This window comes from Hippopotamus amphibius, chromosome 2 (assembly GCF_030028045.1).
Source record: "Hippopotamus amphibius kiboko isolate mHipAmp2 chromosome 2, mHipAmp2.hap2, whole genome shotgun sequence".
NCBI lineage: Eukaryota > Metazoa > Chordata > Mammalia > Artiodactyla > Hippopotamidae > Hippopotamus > Hippopotamus amphibius.
This window is the reverse complement of record NC_080187.1, coordinates 223,706,148-223,733,330: the sequence shown is the minus strand read 5'-3', so window position 1 is coordinate 223,733,330 and position 27,183 is coordinate 223,706,148. Positions and strand designations below refer to the sequence as shown.

The following is a 27,183-nucleotide window of genomic DNA, read 5'->3' as shown; positions in this document are numbered from 1 at the left end:
GGAATAAAGAAGGGAACAAAGAAAGCAGAGAATTTCGATTATGATAAATGCAGTTAAGAACCTAAAACACAGTAATGCTGTAGAGTCTTTGAGGGGACGGGGTCACTATTATATAAGGTGGACAAAGACGGTTTCTTTCTTTCTTCCTTTGGGGGGTGTAGGGGGAAGCATCCCTCCATCCGGCCCCAGGACGCAGAGGAGCGGGTCCTTGGATGGTGACCTTGCCAGTGCCCTTCCACTTCCAGGCAGCCCGTTTACGCAGTAAGGCCGCTGGCTGGAGATGGACCACAGGAGACGTGGTGGCCTGGGCGGGGCAAGCGACGGAGCCTGCTGCTGCACCGATGACAGCAGCAGTGCTCTGGAGGAAGAACTGGGGGTCCAGGCTCCCACAGCTCTCCACATGCTCATGCCACCAAAGATGGGTTATTTTAAGAGGTAATACTTGACAACTGAATGATAAAGTATGTCTAACTGTCTAACATGAGAATTTCTGAAGACAGAGCATTCCAGGCAGAGGAAACAGCAGACAAAAGGTCCTGAGCTTGATGCCACAGTGAAGGTAAAAACAGACCTCCAGATGAAGACCTACCATAGCAGTATGTAATTAACTGTTCAAATGTTTGCCTAAGTTTTATTTCCTAAAATATAGCTACTTTAGTACATTTCGGTCTTTCCTCTTCCAGCTTTGCTGATCAGCTTTGCTGATCACATCTGCCTAAAGAAGCACTCTAAAAAAAATCAATAAAGTTAAATTATTATATGTACTTATACAAACTACAATTTTTATGTTCTTATAAATGGAGTGGGTTTAATCATAACCAAATGTATTAGCATGTACGAGATGATTACCAGAAAGACTGCCGTATCTTAAATTATTAATACTTAGAATTTTGTAACAAATAATTTAAAAACAAAAAACAAACCATATTTCTATAAAACTTCTCTTTAAGAAAGACTTACTAAAGGTTAAATGATAGATAAATGTTTTGGTTATTCATTCCTGAATAACAAACTACTTGAAAACATCACAGGTTAAAACCACCACCATTTTATTTGCTTGTGGTTCTTTTTCTGCAGGGAAGAATTCAAGCAGCTCACAGAGAGGGACTAGAACAGACAGCAACACAGTAACAATGAAACTGTCTAGTGCCCACTTCCTGGTTTCTAAATACAACTCTTCCACAGAAGGAACAAGGATTCCTTGGAGAAATGGTTGCTTCCACAGCTGGGACAGGACAACTACTAAATGAGCATAAAAGATCTTGCAATGTCAGAAAGTCAGGAACTACTCCTCCCCCAACCCCCCCCCCCCCCCAAAAAAAGTGCATGTCTAAAGGACACAGGAGCCATCTTAAAGGAGCTCCTAATGGCCAAAGCTGGAGCAATCTGAGCAACAAAATTAATAATGACAGTATAGAACTTAACCCACAGGAAAAAGTAATTATCCATTAATATAATAATTATCCACATTAATTCAAAGAATTGAAAAAATAAATAGGGGAGAAGAAACAGCTCTTCATTTTAGAAGAATTCAAATTAACAAATATAAAAGAAATGATGGTAACAAGTCTAAAATTATTGCAAAACAAAATATTAAAAATAAAAAAGAATTCTGTCTGGGCATTGCAGTGACAGCTTGTCTCTGCTCCTGATGTCTGGAGCTTCAGATAGCTTGGGGCTAGCTGAAATAGCCCAACTGGGGCCATGCGCCTGCGCCCTCAATTCCAGCTATCTACTGGCTCCTCCTTTCTCCTCAGCACGGTTAACTTGAGGCTCACCATGGCTAACTTAGGGTTCATCACATTCTGTTGGTCAAAGTCAGCACAGGCAAGCCTAGATTCCAGGGAAGGGGAAATGTATCCTGCCTCTCAGTGGAAAGACCACCAAAGAATTTGTAGCCATCTTTAATCCATAGCAATGAAGATATAAAAACAAGGTATTCTAGCAAGACAATAATTATGAACTTTAGAAAACCAATTATTACCCCAAATTTCTCCTATTGAAAGTGATAACTGTCTAAGCCGCTTCTCTTACAGCCACAGGATTGACATTTGGACCAGATAATTCTTTGTTGTTGGTGGCCGCTCCTGTCCATTGCAGCATGTTAAGTAGCATTCCTGGCCTTTATACACCAGATGCCAGTAGCAAGTACACTCCCCACCGCCTCCAGTTAGAACAACCAAAAACGTGTTGAGACATTGCTAAATGCCACCAAGTGGGCAAGATAGCTTCTCAGTTGAGAAACACTGCTGTTCGAGGGATCAGGGAGGAATATATTGAAAATATATTTCCTTACAAAGAAATTTCTGGTTGAATCTGGATACATGTTCTGGGTGTGCGCTCTATGTGAAAATTCACTGTGCTGCACACTTACATTTTGCACACTCATATATGTTGGGGGCGGGGGGGAAGGGGTTATACTGCAATTAAAAAGTTTACCTGGCATGGAAGCAACCTAAATGTCCATCAACAGATGAATGGATAAAGAAGATGTGGTGCATATATACAATGGAATGTTACTCAGCCATAAAAAGGAACGAAATTGGGACATTTGTAGAGACGTGGATGGACCTAGAGACTGTCATACAGAGTGAAGTAAGTCAGAAAGAGAAAAACAAATATCATATATTAATGTATATATGTGGAATCTAGCAAAATGGTACAGATCAACCGGTTTGCAAGGCAAAAATAGAGACACCGATATACAGAACAAACATATGGACACTAAGGGGGGGAAAGTAGGGGGGTGAATTGAGAGATTGGAATTGCCATATATACATTACTAACAAGAAAAAAAATCACACTGTACACTTTAAATATATGCAGTTTGTTGTATGTCAATTATATCTCAATAAAAGTCCTTAAAAAAAAGGTTATTTGGGAAAATACAAAACCATATAAGGCTATTATTGGCCTTAGAAATGGTCCATTGTTTTGTATTTCCTCTTTAAATAATAGTTTGCCAGTATATAAAAAATATGGTGCTCATACAGAAAATTTTCATTTCAAAGAATTTTTCACCATATTAATTATATAAAATGATTATAACTATATACTCTCACAGTCAGATTCTATTAACTAAAATAATTCCATTATCAGTTCATTTGTTAAACCTCTAAATTATGATAAAAATGGCTTACCTGTATGTATGCCTTTTGGATAGCTGCAAGTTCTTCACCAAGGGGAACAACAAGCTTTTCAACTCGTCTTTCATGAGAGTATGGCAAAATATCTGGAGAATCTTCAGAACGGAGCTCTATCTGCCCAATTAGTAGATTAGTAATAACCTGTTGCACAGCCTACAGAAAATTAAGTATGATTATGTATTATATTACTTGTTAAATTTTTTAGTTTGTCACTAACAAAAATGAAATAGCAAAAGTTTTTTACAAAAGCATTAGGAATTTATATCATTAAATATTTTTAAAAATTATAAATTATAGCACATCAGAAGTGGCACAATAGGAGAACTTTTGAAACATCTTTCTTGCATGTAGCCCTTCAGGCCAAGTGTCCAAGAGATAAGAATATTAGTAAATGTCCAACAAGTTCCTCAAATGTATTCTGTGCTTTCCAATGGCAGTGTTATATCCCATCAATGTTTATAAAGACTGAGACAAAAGAGAAGTTTTAGATTAGCAAACCAAATCCCCAAAACATTATGTAACAGTCAATTTTAGAGTCAGAACTAAAACCCAGATTTCCTGATTCTCTAGCAAATACTTTTCGCCACTGATTTTTTTATGGGGAAAACAGAGAAGTCCTGTTGCTATTAAAGGATATAAATTATCTTAGGAATACTTTGCAAATTGACTTGTTAAGAAACTGAGGGCAAAGATCCTACAATAAATCAATTAATAAATGAGTAGAGGGAATTCCACTGGTGGTTAAGACTCCACACTTTCATTGCTGAGGACACAGGTTCGATCCTTGGTCAGGGAACTAAGATCCCACAAGCTGCATGGTGCGGCCAATAAATAAATAAATAAATGGAATATTTTCCTTTTAAATCATACATATATGATGTGAATATATTTCTGGAGCTAAATTTCATTCACCCAAAGCTTATAAAGGAACTTAATTGTAAAAATAGGGAATTTAAGAAAAAAACCAAAAAATCTGTTGGTATAAACAACTGCTGTACCATTAGACCACAGTACTACTGAGTGTGATGAAAAGAAAGGAAGGGAGACGTGGATGGATGGAGGGAGGGAGAGAGAATCCTGTAAGTATTGAGAAATTAAGAACTCTTTTTTTTAAAATTAGCAAAGCCTCATGGGCTTAGTTTCAGACAAAAAATACAGTAGGGCAAACACTCAAATATCTCCACATGCCAGGTATTGAATTGGTTATAGAGGTATAACCAAGATAGACAATCCCTACATTCATGTAGCTACTATTTTAGTGGAGCAAAAAGACAACATATAAATGAATAAGCAAAAGAACGACAAACTGTGATAGATATTAAGAATAAAATCACAAGATAGAAAGAATTGACTTTTGATAGCTTAAGAGTGAATTTTTCTGAAGAAGTGATATTTAAGCAGAGACTTAAAAGATGACTAAAAACAATCAAGCATGTTTAAACACGGTTGAGGGGAAATGACAGGATAGAAATTTCTAAAAATAATCAAGGCTATGGACAGAAGGAGAAATGTCTTATGGCTTGGCAGAATTGAAAGCTATCTTTGAAATTATTCAAAACCCAACACAGAAGACCATTCAGAGCTACTAAATTAGAATGTCATGAGACAGGGCTAAAAATCTGCATGGGATAGGGCTCAAAATTTTTACCATCCTCCAATAAAGGAAACATGAGCTCCTTGGACAAATGGTTGATTCCACAGTGGGAATAGGAAAAATACTAAATTAGCATAAAATATCTTGTGATGCCAGTAAGTTAGGAAGTGTTCAAAACAAAGAAAAAAAAGTACATTCTAAAAAACACAGAAGCCATCTTCAAGGCACTCTCAATGGCCAAATCTAGAACAATCTGAGCAATAAAATTATTTACGATAGTATTGGATTGTAGCCCATAGAATACACACACACACACACACACACACACATCCATTAGTCCACACTGATGTAAAGAACTGAATCAAAAATAAATGAGGAGAGAAGGCAGCTCTCCAGTACAGAAGAATTCAAATTTTAAAATGTAAAAGAAACGAGGGAAAGAGGAAATAATTAGGTAAACAGCACAGAAATAATTGTTGCCAAGAATCATCACTGGATGCTAGAACAGAATATTTATATAGTCTCAAAGTATCTCCCCCACAACAGACTTAATTACAAAGGGAAAAACAGTAGTTTTACAATGGAGAAAACAGAAGGTCATCATCTTGACCAAGTCAAGATTAACCAGTAATAAGACAAATCATCATGTATTCTCTGATACAATGCTCTGAGAAAGGTATAGCATCACTTCTGGGAAATTCTTGCCCCAAATACATACATAACCTCACTCCAATCATGAGAAAACAACAGACAATCCCCAACTGAGGAACATTCTACAAAATAACTGGCACATACTCTTCAAAAGCATCAGGGTAATTGAAGACAATAAAAGAATGAGGAACTGTCACAGACTGGAAGATACTGAGGAGACAAGACAACTAAGTGCAACACGGGATCATGGACTGGACCCTGGAGCAGAAAAGGACACTGGTGGGAAAACCCGCAATGTTCATATAAGGTCTGCAATCAGTTACTAGTATTGTACCAATGTTAATTTCCTGGTTTTGATCATTTTACTACGGTAACCTAATATGTTAACATTAGGGGAAGCTGAGTGAAGGATATACAGAGACCTTAATTTTTGCAAATTTTCTGGAAGTCTAAAGTCATTTCAAAATAAAACTTAAAAAGAAATGAAAACAGTAACAATTTAACAAACAGCTTCAGGTGATTCTTTGGCACACTGAAGTCTGAAAACTACTAATGTAGACAATCTCCTGCAACCATAGAAAAGGTAGGCATCTTATACGAAATGTTGTACTCCTGATGTTAAACCAAAGACTAGAATGGAAAATTGATCTGGTCGCATACAAAAGTTCTTATTTTCTTAAATGTTAATAAATTTTACTTACCTTTATATCACTACCTGGTGTGGCACTAAGAGCCAAGATTCTAAAGTGATTTGTGTATTTGACTAGTTCTCTTACAACCTTAAAAACAAAATAAAAAACAATTCTTTAATTCCATCTGCCTGATACAAAAATAAAAATGATTCAGTTAAATAAGCTATTATATATGATCCATTATCATTGTTCCTTATTTAGAGTATTGATGGGCTAGCAGATGGTACTATCATTAGTTATGTTATCTGAAGAGCAAATGATGTAGGTTTATACTCTATACCGATCAAAAACACTTCAGGGTTTCTTCTATACGTAAAGCTACAACATCAAGGCCTATACTAAGGCAAATCAAAATACTCAGAGGGTTTATTCAAGAGCAAATGGCAGAAAAAAGATCAAGTTTATTCTCCATTGCTTGGGCCACAGTCCAGCCTTACAGCTATATCCATATGCACACTTAAGATAAATCATAACATAAAAACAGAAAAAAAATAAAAATATGAAATTACATTTGAAATGAAAAAAGCTTTGTTTTAGGAAAGATTTTAAAGAAGTTAGATTTCATGTGGAAGCCTCACAATTTTTAAATTAAGTTTATTCACAAAAGAATAAGACTAATTAGGGGTAATTTTTAAATTCTAAATTCCCTTTTAAATCCTAAAACATTTTCTCTATGGCACCAAAGCATCACTCTAGGCTTTGCAGTTTGAATTCAATACCCACTTCTGGTATAGTTAATACTGGATGATTTGCCAGTTTCCATATGCCCCAATACAAGGAAAAAGGACCCCTCAGTAAACTGAGTTGCAGGAACAGCTCTTAGTATCCCATAGTCCACACTAGATGTAGGAAACTAAAAGATTATTTTTTTTAATCGAAGTATAGCTGATTTACAATACTGTCTTAGTTTCAGGTGTATAGCAAAGTGATTCAGTATCTTTGCATATTACATAACATTATAGATTATTACAAGATAATGGGCATACTTCCCTGTGCTCTACAGTGTATCCTTGTTGCTTATCTATTTACACACAGTAGTTTGTATCTGTTAATCCCATACCCCTAATTTGTCCCTCCCCACCTTACCTCTCCCCTTTGGTAACTACAAGTTTGTTTTCTATGTCTGTGAGTCTGTTTCTGTTTCACATATACATTCATTTGTACTATCTTTTTAGATTCCACACATAAGTGATATCATATAGTATTTGTCCTTCTCTGACTTATTTCACTGAGTGGCAAATGACAGTACTTCACTCATTTTTATGGCCTAGTGATATTCCAGTGTGTGTAGGTGTGTGTGTGATATACATGTGCCACATCTTAACGCAGTCATCTGTTGATGCGCATTTGGGTTGCTTTCATGTCTTGCTATTGTAAATAGTGCTAAAACCAGATTATCTTAAAACTGCTCTAATTTCAACCCATGTCAAGGATGAATTCAATGAGACTCAAACTGAATACTGATTAATATTCAAAAAATATTATTTATGGAGTGTTTTAAAAAATGATATAGAATACATATACAGATAGAACATTTTAGGGAATTCTCTGGCAGTCCAGTGGTTAGGACTCTGCACTTTCACTGCCAAGGGCCTGGGTTTGATCCCTGGTCAGGGCACTAAGATCTCACAAACCATAAGCCATGAGGTGCAGCCCAAAAAAAAAAAGAACATTATACTTAATGGAGACTTAAGAACAACTGCCCTAATTAAAAACTGATATGAGAGAAAATGTCCCTGATACATTACTTTTTTTCTAGGAGGGATTCTCAAGCATTCTGTAGACATGGTGTTGTGTTTGTAACCCAGGAAGCTACATTCTTCAACAAGCTGTGTGCCTTTTGGAAACTACACCTGGAATATTCAGTGTAGTATAAACTCTCAGAGCTGTTTGGATATTAAAGAAGTCAGTTATGTCTCATTGTACTCAATAAAAGCATAAGCCTTGCAGTGAAAAAAAAAAATCTCCTAATGCCTAGGAATTTTTTGAAAATAAAATAAAGTTGCTAAAAGAAGTTCTGTGTTTGCCTAGTGGTTAGGATCCCGGGCTTTCATGGCCATGGTCCGGGTTCAGTCCCTAGTCTGGGAACTGAGATCCTGCAAGGTGTGCAGCACAGCCCCCCAAACAAAACCAAAAAAGTTGCTACATATAAGCTAAATGTACAAAATGAATTCCACAGAATTAGGATAAAATTTTTTAAACGCTCCTCTCAAGCAGAAACTTTAACACACTGGGTATTAGTTTACCTTGAAAAGATATGAATAAATGGAAAAATATATCCATTTCCTGGCTGAGATCAACTCTAAGATGACAATTCTCGAGAATATTAATACAGAGATATAATACAATAATACTTAAAAGTCCCCAAGGAAACTGCTTTACAAAATCACAAACTGCCAGTGAAATTCATCTCTTTGCACTAAATGAAATCAACGTTCCCTCTAGTCTTACTCTATACCTCTCCCTAGCATCACCAGCTATTATTGTTTTAACTATCTACTACCTATATGCTGATGATTTCCAAATCTGTATCTAGCTCAGAACTCTCCACTGAGATCCAAACTTCTCCGCCACCCACTGCCTGCTGAGTATCTACAGCTGTGTTCCTCATAGACACCTCAAACTCAACAATCTAAAACTGCACTCACTCTTTCCACAGCACCCCAGGTGTCCTCTGCCTCCAGAACTCTCCATCTTGACTAACAGCTACACCATCCTCACAGTCTCCCAAGTCAGAAACCTGGGAGCCATCCTAAATTCCTCCTGTCCCTCATTGTCCACTCTGCCTTTACCTTTCTCTCCTCTAATCTCTTTTAAATCTGAAGTATCACCCCAGCTAAACATTTCCACCTATATCCCCTATGCCCTACAAAGGGCATTCAAACTGCTAACCACAGAATACAAATGTCTTCATGGCCTGACGCTTAAGTACCTCTCCAGCCACATCCCACCTCCTCACCTTTGTACGTTATATTCCTATAGTACTTAAAAGGCAGTGTTAGGTGTGTTGCATACATATGCCATGCAATTCTCAAAACAACACTAACAGTTACATATTATTACCTAACTGCCAAGGAATGACACTGCATATCCACTACCAATCTTTTGACTATTATCTTAGTCCCAAACCTCCATCCATACCCTACTTTGGATCACTGCCTCAACGAGATTCTCATCATCTACATCAGACACTAACAGTCTTGTTAAAGTTTAAAAAAACAAAGAGCAGAGACACTGATTTGAATGGATGAAGAAAAGTATTTCCTATCACCACCTGTTGAGATAATAGATATAAGGCTTTTCATAATAATAATACCATCAGTAACTTCCATCATCTTAAATAATTATTCCCCAAAATACTCTTTAACAATATATTTACACTATCAAATACTTTTTAACAAAATTACCTGGCAATAAGCATAATTTCCAAGAGCTTTATGAGCTTCATCAATAACTAGACACTTTATTTCAGCAGCGGGACAAGCTCCTCTAGAAAGATCATTTACCATGACTTGAGGTGTAAGAAAAAGGACTCTCTTACTGCCCCACATCTCCTTCCTGGTGAAAGCTTGAGTAGATCCTGTAAATAAAAGTGACACTGTACATTCTAAACTCCAACTGTTATCTGTAAAATATAAATAACCTGGCCTATTTTCAGAATGTATTCCTGCTTTGATAATCTGCTTCCAAGATGATAACTGGACAAATCATGGGAATGCAACAATTTTAAAGCTTTGTTGTGGTCCAAATGGCAATGCTGGCTTTTACCGGAAACCACAACTAGACTGCCATTAGAGAATGCCTACAAAATGGCATCATATCTGGGGAGAAGACAATCCTTCAACTGGGAAATCTTTCTGGGGAAGAAAGTCAGGAAACATCACGTTCATTTACCGATGGGGTATACACGCATAACGACTTCAACATGCTTGACAAGCTACAGGAATTGTCTGAAGGCTGAATAAAGCAACCCTATTCACTAGAGCTGGCCTTGCTACAAGCAGGTGATGCCTCAAGGGAGAAGACGTAACGTAAGCACACTGTGATCTGGGGGGCTATTCCACACGGGTCAGGAATGCCTTTAGCGCTATTTTCATCAGAACCCGTACTCTCCCCTGGGTGCCCAGCTCTTAATTTCAAAGTAGCCCACTGTTTCTAAAATACCTGTCATTTCGGCCATGTGGGACTGCGGGATACCCATCACCCGGTAGCAAGCCTCGATCTGCTGTGTCACCAGAGGTTTCGTGGGGGCCATGAAGACCACCTTGCCGGAAGGGAACCAGCGGTAGAAATTGTACATGACCACGGCAGCAATAAAGGTCTTTCCCAGCCCGGTGGGCAGACACACCAGCGTGTTGCAGAAGAGAGCGGTCCTGGCGATGTGCAGCTGGTAGTCGCGCACCGGGCAGTTCGTGGGGTAGATCCACAGGGCGCCCGCGGAGGTGCAGAACCCGCCATTGTCGAGACTCAGCCGCCGCTCTGCTTCGTACACAGCGACCAGCAGCACATCATCGTCCGACTCGGGCTGAGCCTCGGGCTGAGCCTCCGCCGCCGCAGGAAGAGGCGCCCCGGGGATGCCAGGGCTCTGAGGCCGCTCGCCTCCAGAGGTGCAGCTGGGGGCCCCCGCGCATCGGGAGGCTTTGGAGCCCCACGTCTGAAAAAGCGTTCTCTGCCGTCCGCTCATTGGGCCGACGACCACCGAGGGCTTCTCTCGGACGCCAGCGGCCGCTGCAGGTCCGCAGCCTCCGTTCCAACCCCCATCGGTTACCTTCGCGCAAGAAACAGTGGAGCCGGGAGGCGGGACTGGGCCAGCTTACCCAGTTGAAAGTGCCGCCACTGAGTCTGCGTGGGGAACATGATTGGCGGGCCTCCCGGAAACCCCGCGGCCCTCCCGGAGACGCATGCGCATGGTTAGGGCGCCGCTCTAAAGTTGGTCCCCTGGTCAATTTCTCATCGCCGCTAAATTTGGGTTCCGTTTCCAATGACGAAGGTATCCCGGCGTCTCTGCGAAAGTGACGTCGGTTAAAATGATACAATAAATAACCTTGAGGTCCCGAAACGATGGATACCCATGTGTTTTTTAACTTAACGTTGCTGCGAGTCTAACATGCCTTGTTCCTTGTCGTTGGCTGTGTTAATAAATCGGAAGATGAAGTGAAACACAGAAGTGTTTAGATACAGTTAAACGACGGGTCTTATTTCTCTATCCAGGCCGAGAAAACAAAATGCCAGCTCCATTTTTCAGGAGTGACAACCCATTATCTTAGTATTTTTTATTGTTAAAAAGGAAGTGAGTGGTTTGGTCCTGATATTCGTTGGAAAATCCGAAAGGAAAAAAAAAAAGCAAGGCGTCCTGAAGCTCCACCATTACCTCTTCATACATGACATAGAGCAATAAGCGTCGATGTGATATTATTCTACTCCAGCGATAGCATTCTACCTCAGACTAGCATGCAGTTCCCGGGTTCTCCAATCTACATGTGGCGACTTGGAGTAACCTCTGTAGATTCGCTTCCTCGTGTCCTGAGGAAAAGTACACACACATCCTGAAGTTGTTTGGACCACTGATACTGTCACCTCCTCATCGTCACCATTAGCAAGCGCCATCCTGCGTGTTTGCCACTTTACGTTGTTTCATGCGGCCAAGTGTCTGGACTTGCTTTTAAACCAAACCATTTATCGTATGCTTGTACGAGGGGGAAGGGAACGGGTTGTATTTTAGTCTCATTTGTGTAAGTTTTAAAAGGGGAGTGGTGGGATATAGGTTGTTCTGATGGACATGGACTGAACCAATTCAGGTGTGACTTTTTAGGCTAGAACTAGAAATTTAGATGTCTGAATGCTGTTGTTTTCTTTAAACAGGTTACAGACTTTAAATGCACAGCAGCCTGTCGGGAATAAACAAGCGCGGGTAACGGCTGGTAAGCAAATCACTACCATCGGAAGTGGTCGCCGCACAAGGGTTCCAAATCAGAGCAGATGACAGCTTGCGGCGCGCTGCGCCGCCGGGGCCGCATCCGCCGGTTTCCCCCCGCGGACTCCACAAAGAGGCCCGCAGAGCCCTGTCTGGACGTCACTCAGACGCCGGGCTGGATCCTGCGGCGCTCGGAGCGCGGCCCGCGCCACGCCCCTGGGGCGGGGCGGGGCGGGGCGGGGCGGGGCCGAACCCGCGCGGGCCGGCTCAGGAACGCGGAGGCAGCGGGGGAAGATGGCGGCGGCCGTGCCACAGCGGGCCTGGACCGTGGAGCAGCTGCGCAGCGAGCAGCTGCCCAAGAAGGACATTATCAAGTTTCTGCAAGATCACGGTTCAGATTCGGTATCGGAGGCGGCGGGGCGGCCGGGCCGGCGCGGCTGTGGGATACTGCCCCCCCCCCGTAGAAGCCCATACATCCCGTATTCCTCCGCCCCCCCCCCCCCCCCCGCCCTCGCTCTCCCGCGGCCCGCGGCCGGGCAGGGCCGGAGAGGCCCCGCGTGCGCTGGCGGGCCGCGCTCCCGCCCCTCGGGCCGGCCCTGCCGCGGCGGGCGGGGCGGCTTTGTGTCTGGGGCGCGCAGCTGCCGCAGACTTAGAAGCTCGTTGAGATGCTCGAGTGAGGGTGGAGGCTGTGGGGGAGAGCAAGGAACCCGGGAGATGTCGGGGGCTGAGGCGGGGGCCCCAGGACGGGAGGCTTGGGCGCGACCCCTGGAGGGGCCTGTGGGCTCTCAGGGAAGGGAGAAGGGATGTGAAGCTTTCGGTGGGAGTGATGGGCGCGAGCTGCTTTTCTCTCGGTTACCAGACCCTGGACACTGATGAGTGCGATTTCTTACAGTGCGTTAGGTTGCGGTTTAACTTTTAAAATATCGACCCTTTGAATGACCCTTTCACTTATATTTAGGGGAGTTACATGCGTATTTCGGGTACAGAGGTCTCCGTTGTTATAAACAAACTAAGAAATCTGTTTGGCCTTCTTCATACTTTCACGCCCTGCATTTTTCAGCACAGTCTCCATTTTAACCACCCTCTAGTCACAAATTGTTTTTGTCAGACGGATTTTTTTCCTTCGGAAATTAATATAACTCATATCCCCTTAAATTGCTGAACGGCTGTACGTTTTGTGTTCCCACAGCGTCTCCCATTTATCGGAGATAGAAGCGGCAGCCTAAATGTGGTTTGTCTGCAATTTTTAACCTAATTTCTAATCATCTCCCTCCTGAGTAATAATCCCGACATCAGCAAATACTTATACAACATCTACAGCAAGAACCATACTCAGTGTTTGGGGATACAAGGGTGAAAATGAAAGACCATGCTTCAGAGAGAGCATTTTATACCATTTTACCATGTTAGTGGACTTATGTTCTCTTAAGCCAATTCACATTTCACTGAAACTAATAGAGTATATATCATGTGTTAACATGTAATGCCTCAGTACTGTACTATAAAGTTCTTATAAAACAAGTCATCCCAAGGTGGAATCCACTATAAAACTGGCGTATGTTGGACAATTTCAAGAGACTTTGGTTATCAGAATATTAATATACTAAAATATAACAGTAATCTTCTAAATGCACATTCTCCAGTGTTCATTCACATGCGTAAACCTAAATTTGACAATCACTATTTTATTGATTATAAGATATCAAAGAGATGTTTATATTTTGGATATCTTTCTGAAACCTTTGTAAAGAAATCACAACAGTGCTAAAGCAACTGACTACTTCTGTTTAATCAAAATAGCCGTTCCCATGAGCCTTTATCATTTCAAACATCTCTCTAAGAGAGAGAAGAGTGCAATAGTGAAAGTTTTGGAAAAACTGCTTTATTTAAAGGTTAGAAGGTTAGAAAGGTTAGAAGATGCCAGAGGACAACTTTGAGCAAGTAACAAAATGAGGAATCAAGCAAGGACTACAAGGAAGAAAAGGAAGTAGAATAAAGTGAGGGAAACACGTACATGACTTTGAGATGAAGGTACATGATTTTGATGATTTGATATTTCAGTAGTATCTTGGTATTCATCTGACAATTTAGTCTTACGTCTGAGAGAAATGGAATTCTACTCATAGTTTAAGTTATTAAATACATTATTTTATTAATCAAGTAGGTAACATGTATTGAGTTCTTAACCATGTGACTGGAAATGGATTATTACATTTACTCTTACAAGAAGCCTCTGACATATAATGCTGTTGTTAATCTTTCACTGTGATACAGAAACTGAGTCTTTAGGAAAGCTTAGTCCCTTGTCTAAAATCAGACAGCTAGGATTTTAACCCCAGATGGTCTGACACCACGTATACACTTAAATACGTATATATCCAGCATTGTGTAACAGTGCTTCTGGGTGTGCCAAGAATGGGTTACAGATATGTCAAGATAGCTATAGCCAATATGGCTGGAGGCTCCCAGGGCGCGAGCCAAGTAACATCCTACCAGGAGCAGCTTTGCCCAGTTACCAAAATGTGCTTTCTGTATAAGTGTGCTCTTCTGTGAGTTCCATAATGAGAAAAGGGTTAGTACACACCAGAGTAGTGTTACAGTTCCAATCTTTGACTATTTCTTGTAAATACCCAATATAGTTTTTGTTTAATATTCCTTAAATCTTGTTTTTGTTATTAAGTAGAGTATGAAATATAATGTTTCATTTCTTTTATCAGTGGTATGATTCAAAACATAATTGCTAACATAAAAGTTCATTTCCTAATTTTAGACCCTTTCTTACATGAGGGAAATTATTTTGACTAACCAGCTTTTTTCTTTATAGTTTCTTGCAGAACATAAGTTATTAGGAAACATTAAAAATGTGGCCAAGACAGCTAACAAGGACCATTTGGTTACAGCCTATAACCATCTTTTTGAAAGTAAGGTGAGTATTGTTACATTTTATTATCAGAATATCATTTTAGATATTTAATTCCAAAAAAGAAGTTTTAAATGCATTTATTTGCAAAATATGTTGACGTTTTTCCACCTGTACTTTTTCTTAACTATAAGCATAAGTGGACTGTCAAATTTAGCATGGCTAATCTGTAATATGGCAGGATGTTTTGATATTTTGAAAGGGAACAGGTTTTTTAAAATAATTCCCTGGTAGCTTAAATCAAGACAGCAAATTCTTAAGGAAACTGAAAAGTTATAAATCTAAAGTAAGTTGCATTTCATTAATGAATTTAAAGTCTTGGTTAGACCTAGGCTGAGCCTTTAGAAAAGCAAATTTTAAGAATTTCTCCAATATGTGCTAACTGTGAAATGACCACCTTCCACACACACAGAAAAGGATCTTTGTTAAGGAACTGATTGATTAGTATTCATATCTCGGGGTCTCAGTTGGTCTTTCTAAAGGTTATGGGTCTCATTTCAGAATTTCTTTTGTGAGATAGTTTGAGATTCATTATTTGTTGATTAAAATGCTTAATATAAGATTCTTCCTTTGGTCTTAGCCAGACATAAATATGATAAACATTAGATCATTTTCCTTACAGCGTTTCAAGGGTACTGAAAGTATAAGCAAAGTGTCTGAGCAGGTGAAAAATGTAAAGCTTAATGAAGATAAACCCAAAGAAACCAAGTCTGAAGAGACTCTGGATGAGGTTTGTATATAATGTATTCTTACTTTATTTCTCATGTGCATTTGAGAAAAAGTATTGCTTTATAGCACTGATTTCTCAGAATAAGGGGTGGTTGATTTGAGTATGGTCACTTTCAGTGAGCAAACACTAATTTGGAGTGTGTTATCTCCCTTGGGTGTACTCAATAAGAAAAACAAACAAACAAAAACTAAGAACCAGTGCTTTACAGTTGGTAAGCCTTTCCTGTGAAATACATCTAGCTTTGTATTTTATATTGCCTCTGTGTTCGGCTAGAACTTCTGAGCTTTCAAAACTGTTTCAAGGGCCTATTCTTTAGCCAAGTTGGACTGAGTAAAAGAAACTTCCTTTTGATTATTTTTAGCTTTTTCTAATGTACATGGTGTCCTTGGCAATAGAAATAGTTAATTCGGGCCTGGCTGCAGGGTGTGGGTTCATCTGTCTCATCTTTCCCAACCCAGGCTTTATATTTTGATACCAAGGTTTAAAGAACCAGATGAAACTATTTCTGCAAATGGACAGCCTTAGTAGAGCTAAGGACAGCTCTTAGAAAAGCTTCAGTAGAGCCAAAATGACCATTACCTTGCCACTTTTGACAATACCTTGGTAATAACTAAGCTCACTCATTCCTAGCAGTGTATCAGTGACAATAATAATAACTTGATAAATGCTTTATATACTGGGCAAATACTGGGCAGCTACTAAGGTAAATAGAGGTATAATAATTACTAGAAGGGTTACAAAAGCAATTGGCAACATAGTTTACCTTCTGGAAAATTAAGAGTATTCCAGAAAATTAGAGTAAGGGCTGTGTGAGGTGGCAGGTAATGTATCAAAAGATTAAGAAAAAGAGGGTTACAAATAAAAGCTGTAAGGGCCGGACACAGTTTAGAGAGATCTTGTAAGAGTCCTAAACTATATCCTTTTCTTTAAGACCTCTTTTCATTTCACATCATTTAATTGGTCAGCAAGAGTCCTTTTTTTAATGTACTTCCACTATCTTCCTGGTGCCTGGATTCCTTAACCTCTTAGCCAATACTTTGTTGGTCCCTGCTGTCTCCTTTCTCTGTTCATGCTTTGGGACTGCAGAGCAAGTGAAGAAAAATAATCATCGAACTTTTTACTGGGCTTTGTAGAAAGTAATGCTTAATATCAGACAAGCATGTTTTCTACTTTCACTGCTACTCAGCAACTATTTATACTACCCCTCGCTCAATTCCCAATCCATTGCCCACATAAACTAGACATTGTCCCGCAAATTCTCAACCCGCTCTAATTCCTTTCTCATTATATACTCCTGTGTTCTACTTTACCAAAATATTAACATACATAGTTGTAACCATTCTTTTCTTCCCAGCTTCAGAGTTCTCTGAATCTTTGGTTTTCTTTTTCCTTCTCATGTATCCCTTAGGCATGAGGCTCTCAAACATCTTCTTTTCTCAAATCTTCATCCATTCCTTTTTGATTCTCAAGCGTTCCAAGGCCTCAGACCTGGAGTGTGGGAAAAGTCACTAATCTGTCTTCATTCTCTTTCTTCATTATTCAGCCCCAAAATGGCTATTCTGATAAGCTTTCTAAAATATTTTGCAAACCACATCCTACTCAGAAATCTTCAGTAATTCTATACTGTCTGGAACTGCACTGTCCAATACAGTAGTCACTAGCCATACGTGGCTACTGAGCACTTTGTGGCTACTCTGAATTAAAATGTGCCTTCGGTATAAAATATGCAGTTTCAAAAGTTTAGTATGATTTTTTTTAAAAAAGAACAAAATATCTCAACATTTTTATATTGATTTCATGTTGAAATGATATTAATGTGGCAACTAGACAACTTAAAATTACACTTGTGACTCATATTTCTGTTGGATGGCATTTTTCGCACTCAAAACCTTCCAATATCTGGCCCCTGCCCAGCTCCATATTTACTACTTCTATAGAAATATTCCTCTTTGGTCACAGATGTCTGCTTGTCTACTAAACTGTCCATACTTTTATTTCTTGCTTAGTGTCTCTCCTCTCAATTTCCCTATTTGTCAGTTCTGTGTCCCCTTCAAGACCCAGGTCATGGGCTCATCGCTTCCTCTGAAGTTTTTTACCATCGCAGACTTTACTGTGTATGTAACTGGTAAAAATTCCTGTAGCGCATGGTGTCTATATTATTTATCTCTGCCTTATTTATCTTAATGCAAAGAACCTTGTCTGATAGCTCTTACTGGACTTTAAATAAATCAGTCATAGTTGATACATTTATTATCTATTATGTATTAAATAGTGTTGAGGAAAGTTTTCAAGTATGAATGAATATTGGAAAGGAAAGAAAGTATAAGTTAGGTCAGGAACTCACACTCAGAAGTCAGAAATGACTGTAAAAGTACTCAAGCCAAAAACTTGAGATTCATCTTTTATAACTCCTTTATCTAATCATGACCAAAGTCTGTTGATTCTGCATAAACATATCACAAAACTGCTCATCTTTTGTTGTCCTCAACGTTGGCACCCTAGCGTAGACCTAGGCTACTATACTAACCTCTTCCTATCAAGTCTCCCCACTTCCACTTTTGATTCCTTATCCATTCCTCACATTAGGTCACACTGATCTCTTTAGAACACAGATCTGATTCTATAACTTCTTTATTTAAAACTGGTAATTGGCTGCTCAGTGACCTAAAGATAAAAATCCAGATTCTTAACATGTGCTACATGTCTTTCCAGGCTTCTCTCATACCATCCTCTCTTTTCTTTCCTCCTTGTAGACTACTACTTTCATTCTTTTCCCTGCTATGAAAATGCTATTCTCTGTTGTAAACTTCCCCTACTACCTGAATGACCTTCTTTTGTCCTTCAACAGTGTAAACATTACTTCAAAGAAGCCGCTCCCAGCCTATAGTCTATACTGGATTACGTCACTGTGTCATTCTCCTGTTAGCTCCCTGTGCTTCCTCTGCAGGTCTCCTAACACACGTCCATATTCTCGGTTAGTGGGAGAGCCAGAACCATGTCTGCCAGCTCACCTATGTATCTCCAGTTCCTAACATATAGAACATGCTAAAATATTTCTTGAATAATAATAATAATAATTATGTCATATACAGTTGACCCTTAAACAACATGGGTTTGAACTGCACAGGTCCTTTATAATACATAGATTTATTTTCAGTAGTAAATACTACAGTACCATTACTGTAGTAAGTACTACAGTAAACACTTAGTACCTTCAATCCTAATTTGGTTGAATCGGCTGCAGAACCATGGATACTGAGGAATCATGTAAAGGGAGGGCCAAGTATAAGTTACACATGGATTTTGGACTGCAGGGAAGGTTGGTACCCCTAACACCCAAGGTGTTCAAAGGTCAGCTGTGCTCTCATTTTTAGAGGCTATGCCATCATCTAGTTAATTGCAGCTATAGGGATTACTCTCAGAGAAGTTCCTTTATCTCTGTGTCTGGAAGTACCTAGCCCAGACCCAGTCTCAGAAATATAGTTCTTTTCCTCACTCTGGACTAAGAAATTGCTGCAAAGCCAGGAAATTACCTAAAAGCCAGGTCCATTCAAGCACATAACTCCAGGATAGCTTGGGACTGATCTGACCTCCCACCATGAAGCAATCAGGTTCTTGCAGTGAAACCCAAAATAAGATGCAATACCTACAGCACTATTTTACAGAGTGTGTTATATAGGTCCCAGAAGTTCCAGGCTGTTTCCTGGCCTCATCAAAAGCTGTACCTTGTGTCTCCTACTTGAAGATTCACAGCACATGTTAGCTAATGCATAATTAGCTCTGAGAAGTTATGCAAGATCGAGGCATGTTTAACACAGTATTTCCCAAACTTAATTATATTAGGCCCCTTTTCTTTTAACAATACCAAGGAATGGGTGATCCATGAAAGACACTTTCTGCAACACTGAAATTGAGGCAGATTGTGGCTTCACTATTAAGACTGAGATACAGCCACCAATTTACTGTGTGTTTGCATTATCCTAGGACCTCTAATGTAGGTAACACAACATGCCCAAGCAGCTTGGGACAACAAATGGGAAGATAATGGAATGACATCTTAAATTTTTAAATGTGGCTATTGTTTGCTTATCATACCTTACCCACTTCATAGTTATATGTAATTTCTTTAATAAAGTCTCGATATTCTGATATTCTCACATGATATACATATGTAGTCATCCTTATTTTGTGGCTTTTAAATGTTTTAATTAAAATTATTTTCAAATCTGGCATATACATTAATAGTTTTTGTCAACTATATTCCTTAAAAATCGTTTATTTTTCTGATATAACAAAAAAGGATAGAGAAAACATAATTCCAACACCTAGAAATGTTTCAGATTTCAGAATCTTTTTGAATATTTTCTGTGTATATCTATTGAAATAGTTGAGATTTTACTGTAGTTAGAAATTTCTACTGATTTTTCTCATAATCTTAGAAAGTTTCCACATTACTAAAAACTGAGTATTATACCATAAATGTGTGGTTTTATTTTGCCATTATGTATAATAGTGTATTGAATAACTGCATAAAGATTTTTTCCTAAGTTTCAAGTTACTTCTTGAACATATATTTGTATAAAGGGAATTAGTATACTTTTAACATTTTAAAATTGCATTCCAAAGCGATGGCAGCAGTTTACACTGCTAGCAGTAGACTTCTAACCATTTATAGTAACATGGTTACTAAAACAAGCTAAACCAAGCTTGGAATGGGTCAGGAAGAAAGTTAATGCTTACTTTTGTAATACACTTTGTATTCAAGCTATAGATGTGACTTTCTTTTGATTTAGGGAGGCAGCCTAGCCTTAGCTGAAAGTTCTGATCCTTAGACTCTGGATTGGATAAGGCTTTGTACCCCACCCAGGCCTCCCTGCTTTCTCTATAATAGATGAGGAAAGAACTGCCAGGTTGCTGTGAGGTTAAATGAATTGATATAAGAAAATGACTAGTATAATACCTGACGGTCCATATGTGCTTGAGAAGTAGTGAAGTGGTTAAGAGCTTGGGCTTTATAACCAGGCTGCCTGGTTATAAATCCTACTCAGCCACTTTGGAGCTCTAGGACCTTAAGCAAGTTACTTAACCACTCTATTCTTTTGTTTCTGTATCTGTAAAACAGGGATAATAACCTCATAAGGGAGAGTTAGTTTCTGTAAAGTATTTGGAATGTTCTATAGTATACAATTCTATATATTCTTAAATTGACTAAGAAAGGGCTTTCCTCTCATAGATTTCCTCACTAATGATTAGATTAACCCTTAGCTTTTTTTTTTTTTTTAAAGACCCCGATAATCCTGCTTTATTCTAGGAAATATGCCTCTAGTTGTAGTTTCTCTGTAGATAATTCCATTCATTGTATAAATTTATTTTCAAGTGAAGTCCAGGAACAGATGCAATATTACTTGTATTTATTCTAATGGGATGTAATAAAAATATTTAGTAATGCCAGTTATTGGTGCTAACACAACTCAAATCTTTGAAGAGATGTCACAATGATTTAATGCCTTAAATCAATTTTATAGGAATTAAATTGTAATTATATTTCTAACCTTGGGAATAACTGGATTCATTTTATGGTTTGATGAATAATTAATCTTGTCTAAAGAACACTGGTTTCCAAAGAAGCTGGAAGTTATTTGAAATTATAGGTATCTAGTTACTAATATTCTCATCACAGACTTGAAATGATATAGTGAGTTTTTTAACTCAGAGGTGAACCAGAGGCAAAATAGTTTGTTACCACATCTATGAAACTCTTGTGACTGGACTTAGGTCACAGTTGGCTGTATAAATATTTGCTTTGTCATCCTTCTAAAAAAAGGACATGAATTAATAATAACTCTGTATGTTGTTTTTGTTTGTTTCTAGGGTCCACCAAAATATACAAAATCTGTTCTTAAAAAAGGAGATAAAACCAACTTTCCCAAAAAGGGAGATGTTGTTCACTGCTGGTATACAGGAACACTACAGGATGGGACTGTTTTTGATACTAATATTCAAACAAGTAAGTCTAAATGTAATCTTATCTATCTGGCTTTAAGGCATGCCAAATATTTGTGTTGGCAGTACCTTTTTCTTGGCTGTCACTTTTTTCCAGAAGTATTTTGCACCTGTGATTTACTTGTAAGAGGTTTTCAGTTCACTGCTTATTGGCTGGGTGTAAATAAAGAGATTTTGGTCATTGCAGAGCAAAAAATAAAGAAGCTTAGTCTAAACTTTGTTAATGCCCCAAATTCAGGCTTTTGTATTTTAATATAAAAGGCAGAATAGTGTTATTTTAATGCTGTAAATATAGGTCCTTTCCCTCTCCCTCCTTTAAACCATAATAATTTTTACATCCAAAATTTTCTTGATGAATTACTTGGCTTTCTGAATTTTTATTTCTTTTCAGATGCATAGCATGGTAAGTTCTGAAATCAATTTAAAAACTTAAATCACTGTGTTTTTCCATTGGAACTTAATTTCATCATTAATTACAAGGAAAATCTGTTTTACAGGTTCAAAGAAGAAGAAAAATGCCAAGCCTTTAAGTTTTAAGGTTGGGATAGGCAAAGTTATCAGAGGAGTAAGTAAAAACTGGTCATGAACCAGTAGATATTGTGGCACATGTGACTTGCAGTATGGTAACATAAAGAATTAGGTTTGGGGATACAATGAAAACAATCTTTGGAGTCTCACAAATCATATGTTATCATTGCTAACTGATCTGGCACAAATTAAGTTCTCTGGGTCTCAGTACAGCCTACCTCAAGGTTGTTAAAAGATTAAATAGGTATAACTTAAAGCACGTAATATAGTAGAGAGTCAAATATTTCCTTCCATGCCTACCCCTTTTGTTACTTTTTTCTTCATAAAGTAATTGTCAGAATGTTTGATTTTCTAAGTTTGTATGATTCTTATAAAATGTTACATAGCTGCTGTACCACTTATACATGATTCAGAAAGGTAAAAATATCTGTTCTACTGAAAAACTGATAGAAGCTTCTAGGAGTCTTTCCTACAGGAAGAAGCCTTCACACCTCTCACAATTTAGGCTCAGACACCAAAAAAATCTTTCAAATATAAGCATACCTTTCCCCACCCTTACATGTGAGAGATAACAGGAGGAAACTTTGAGAAAAGGGCAAGTTAGGCTTGACCTGTACTGACCATTGCGGTGTACAAAAGAGCAGAGCTGATTGGCAACCTCACTGAATCAGGTTGTCATGCTAGGGCCCAGTTATTGTTTTAAACTGTCATTACTCAGAACATCAAACATTAAAAACCAAACTGCCTATTTAAATGCAGTTATGAGAACCCTCAATGTGTTATTCTCTGTACGGTGGTTAAGACCTAAAATATTGTTCAGTCATATCCAGAGCTCAAAATAGAATATAAAGTATCTTGAAACTAAAGGTTTTCAACAGAGTATATGATATTAGTAATATATTCTGTATCCTTGCATCATGTTAATTTGTTTTTGGTAATTTGGCTTTAAGATCCAAAGTTGTACAAAATGACATATTTTAAAGAGTTCAAGTATTTGCACTAAAAAATTGTGTAATGTCCTTAATTTTTTTCACTGAGGAAATAAAGGACAAAGATTTAGGGACTCACCCAAGGACAGTACCTTAGGACATAATGAAATCCTATAACAGAATGCTTTTTATGTAATCTTTCTTCTGGTTTTGCATGTATTTTTTGTAAAGTATTATTTGTTTTGATTTTATGTTCTTGTCTTTAGTGGGATGAAGCACTCTTGACTATGAGTAAAGGAGAAAAGGCTCGACTGGAGATTGAACCAGAGTGGGCTTATGGAAAGAAAGGACAGCCTGATGCCAAGTATCCTTTTTTCCTTTGTAATTAAAAGTAAAAACACTAAGAAAGATCACTTGAAGATATGCAAGATTCTGTCTAGGTTAACCTCTAGATCAAAGATGCTGTCCAAACCTGTCTTCCTGATATTTAGATGCTTTTGTGTCAACACCTCCCATGTAGACAGTGTTTTCTACTGTTTCAAAGTATTCTAACTTGGGCTGCAGTCTTTTTTTCTTCTTAATTAAGCTCTTAATTTTCAAGACGTTAAACTGAGGTCTAAGTTTCCATCTTTGAAAAGCTACTATTAATGTTTGAAGGGTTTATTTCAAGAAGTTAAGATGCTCAATACAAACAACTATAGCAAACTGTAGGGTTCAGATATGGCTCGTGGTAATTTTAGGCTTCTGTTTAATTTCAGGCAGTTAATTGGGTACCGAAAGCTTAGAAATGGAACCCGTGTTGGAGATTAGCAGTTGTGAAGTGCAAGAGACCACAGGTCCAACATCATAGTGTAAGCATTTGTGATTACAACTAGTGACAATATTTCTCTGATAGGCCCATTTGTGAACATTAAAAAAAGAGAAGAGCCAGGACTCCAGTCTGTTATGGCCAGAACAATCAAATAGCTAAGTAGGAAGGTAGTTTCATTGTTGGTTCCATTCCCAGTGGACTAGTTGGACCAGTTAGAGTAAGTTTGGGGAAAAAAAATTGGAGGTCCCTTCTAGTCATCAGTTGCAGTTACTTGGGAATATAATAGCGTTCTCAGCCTATCAAAATCCCACTGCAGCTCCCTCTCTCATGAAGTATCTCAAGACCAATCAGATAAAAATCTCTCTTCTCTGAACTCAAAATCTGAAAATTCACAGCAATATCAGGTACTACCTTGTATGAACTTTGATTTAATATAACTTACACACCCAGCTAGATTGAAATCACTTTGGGAGGATGGGGAGGGGTACTGAGTAGCAGGCTTCATCAAATAGTGGCTAACTTGGGAATAGTAGTGAGACATCCAGGTAAGGAAGGTCCTAGTTCAAGCTCAATTTATCTAGTCAGCCTATATCGACAGGTTATGACCTCCATTCACAAAAATACTTTTAGGAACCTCTAGGTTCCTATGTACTAGCCCCTGAATCAACTATAAAACCCTCTCTTTGGAGTTAGTTACCAATATCCAATACACATAATTCTAATTTTAGACTAAGGTTATTGGGAGTGAGGGGAGAGGCAAGTTTTATCAAATTTACCTTGACTTCTTCAACAGAATTCCACCAAATGCAAAACTTACTTTTGAAGTGGAATTAGTGGATATTGACTGAAATAGTAAAGACATCAGCAACAATAAAACATGGCCTTGAAGAAACTTATGTAATTAGAGCTGGTTACTATTGTAAACGAAGAGTCAACTGGAAAATTCAAGAAGTTAGAACTTGTTTACTTGATCCCCAACTTTTAAGAAATGTAATCCATTATAAATCCTTGAAGTTTAAAATATTTTACTACAGCTGTGTAAAATATCACTTAAAGAGAACTGACTTGCCTTTTACCTCATGTCATAAACTAAAAGGCTCAATAAAAATGTATCCAGTGTCTTGATTTGTGTTGTGTAAATATATTAATGTTCTGATTAGGTTAACCACTACTAAGACTTCATCAAACCAGGGAATAAGGTAAAACTGTCTGGACAGCTTCGCCAGAGACACTCTTAAAATCTTTAAATATTTGTGTATAAGGAAGGCAAAAGCATAGAAATTAAGAGGAAGCAAAGGCTAAATAATGTCTACGAAATTGTCAAGAATAGCTGAATTCAAGAAAAGTATACTTCAAAACCAATGAATCACTAATAATGGTGACTATAAAGTTAATATTATTAGGTGATTTCCCCCCAATAAATTCATAACAATTATTGGATGAGTCTTCAGTTTTATTACAAAAATGAAGATGATCAGTTTGATCAAAATGAAAGCTTGCTCACAAGTTTTACATGAATATTCCAAATACAAAGTCTCCTGAAACAACATAGTTTTGATACGATTTTCATTTTTTTAAAGGGATGCAAACATTCCATTTCCTCATTTATAACCTCTATTCAAAGACAATATTTTAATAGGTATCTTTTCTGCTCTTCGATCCAAATTCAAAAGGATAATAATTGAAACACACAGACAACATCTTGTCAGCAAAGGTTAAAAATCCTTTTTTTTTAAAAGGAGGTAAATCCTTAATAACCAGCCCTTATGTATTTTCAGAATCTTGTACTACACTGACATGATTTGCAGTCAGTTTTTTTTTCCTACCCTTAAGGCTACAAAACTCTGTTGCAAATGCATTGCAAAAGAATTCTAGACCACTTAATGCAAAAATCAAAAAAATAGTTCTCCAATAAAAAGTAAATTTTATAAATGGTAGGAAATAGTATCTGTGGTAAGCTACTAAGTGACATTTTCCCCTATTACTAAACAAATCATGTTACACAGAAATAGGGAAGACAAGTTATCAAATACAACAAGCTTATGCTATGTTTACATCCCTCATTAAAAAAAAATAATTTCAATCTTTTCACATACTCCATCTGATATTTAATTTTCCCATCAGGTTGGAGGGGGAGGATAATACTGTCCATAATTCCAAGGATTCTGATAATTGTACTGAAAGGAAAAAGCAAACATGTTAGCCTATAAGAACTACCGCTGAGTTCCATATATAACAATGTAATTACAGCAGATATATTTAAGAAAATAAGCACGTGTTCACTGCTGAAATTCTAAGTCTTAACCACAAAAGACAATGCATTATACAATCTGGAACAGAAGCAAAGAGTTGTTTTTTCTAAAGAAAAAAAAAAAAGACTATCCTAATTTATGCACTTCTAATAACATCTACTAACAAAAAATTCAATTATAATTGTGTATACTCACTTGATACCAGGCACTATAGCTATATGCAGCTTGATTTGCCTGTAAATCACCATCAATCATCTGTGTAGATGATGAAGTTGTATCTTCTGTGTGTGCTTTCTTTTCCTCTGGTTCTTCTGATCTACATAAAAGGTCAAAATGGAAACTTTCAAAACTCCCACAGATAAGTACTTTAAGAAGTGGATGAATGTCACCTTTGTACATTCATCTGAAGTTCTTGACCACTCTTATATGATTTCAAATCATGAAAATAAATTACCACAACATACAGGTAATAATTATTTTTTAAAAGGATTTCCACAATCCCTTCTTTTAAGCATCCCTTCCTGATTCAGTAAGAAGGTACATACCCATTTTCTGCTTTCCTTTTTAAAGAATCCTGTTCTTTTAGGAGTGTTTGATGTTCATCATAAGCATTCAGGAGCCTGAGAGGGAACGAAAAACAATCCTTTTGGAATACACAATAGCCAAACGTAAGTTTTAAAGTTTTTATTTCCACTTAGGGGAAACAAAAGCATGTTACAATGAACATCCTTTTAAAAAAAAAGGGGGGGGGGGCAGGCAAAACACTCCCCAACTACCTTTTCTCTTTTATAAAAATAAATAAATATATTGATTGATTGGTTGGTTGGTTGGTTGGTTGGTTGGTTTGTTGGTTGTGCTGGGTCTTTGTTGCTGCACGCAGACTCCAGGCGCCCAGGCTTCAGTAGTTGTGGCTTGCGGGCTCTAGAGCATAGGCTCAGTAGTTGTGGTGCATGGGCTTAGTTGCTCTGTGGTATGTGGGATCTTTGTCTCTGACCAATGACTGGTTTAGAAGT

At 38.1% G+C, this 27,183-nt stretch overlaps 3 protein-coding genes across 11 annotated transcripts in view; 1 reads left to right on the top strand and 2 right to left on the bottom strand.

Annotated features, from left to right (window-relative positions):
- FANCM (FA complementation group M) overlaps positions 1–10,860 on the bottom strand; it is a 57,476-nt gene extending 46,616 nt beyond the window's left edge. For 2 of the 4 annotated variants that reach the window (XM_057725198.1, XM_057725200.1), the window contains exons 1-4: positions 10,248–10,845; positions 9,491–9,663; positions 6,093–6,170; positions 3,141–3,299 (exon numbers count right to left, since the gene is read on the bottom strand). In XM_057725198.1, the coding sequence (XP_057581181.1) occupies positions 3,141–3,299; positions 6,093–6,170; positions 9,491–9,663; positions 10,248–10,767 (930 nt within the window). In that variant the 5' untranslated portion in view covers positions 10,768–10,845. Of the gene's footprint in view, positions 1–3,140; positions 3,300–6,092; positions 6,171–9,490; positions 9,664–10,247 lie in introns of all 4 variants that reach the window. The other 2 variants (XM_057725197.1, XM_057725199.1) reach the window with 2 other exon arrangements.
- Positions 10,861–12,238: 1,378 nt separating this feature from the next.
- Positions 12,239–25,043, top strand: FKBP3 (FKBP prolyl isomerase 3). Of its 2 annotated transcripts, none has more exons than XM_057723664.1 (7): positions 12,239–12,399; positions 14,822–14,923; positions 15,540–15,647; positions 21,519–21,654; positions 22,148–22,215; positions 23,374–23,471; positions 24,712–25,043. In XM_057723664.1, exons 1-7 carry the CDS (start codon positions 12,292–12,294, stop codon positions 24,764–24,766), a joined length of 675 nt encoding a protein of 224 aa, XP_057579647.1. In that variant the 5' UTR covers positions 12,239–12,291; the 3' UTR covers positions 24,767–25,043. The 2 variants fall into 2 exon arrangements, with proteins under 2 accessions (XP_057579647.1, XP_057579648.1); XM_057723665.1 differs by lacking the exon at positions 12,239–12,399 and adding an exon at positions 12,708–14,028.
- A 310-nt stretch (positions 25,044–25,353) lies between these two features.
- The window catches only part of PRPF39 (pre-mRNA processing factor 39), a 33,315-nt gene continuing 31,485 nt past the window's right edge, over positions 25,354–27,183 (bottom strand). For all 5 annotated transcript variants that reach the window (XM_057723658.1, XM_057723659.1, XM_057723661.1 and 2 more), the window contains 3 exons: positions 26,716–26,790; positions 26,366–26,486; positions 25,354–26,095 (listed from right to left, as the gene is read on the bottom strand). In XM_057723658.1, the coding sequence (XP_057579641.1) occupies positions 26,039–26,095; positions 26,366–26,486; positions 26,716–26,790 (253 nt within the window). In that variant the 3' untranslated portion in view covers positions 25,354–26,038. The remainder of the gene's footprint in view (positions 26,096–26,365; positions 26,487–26,715; positions 26,791–27,183) is intronic.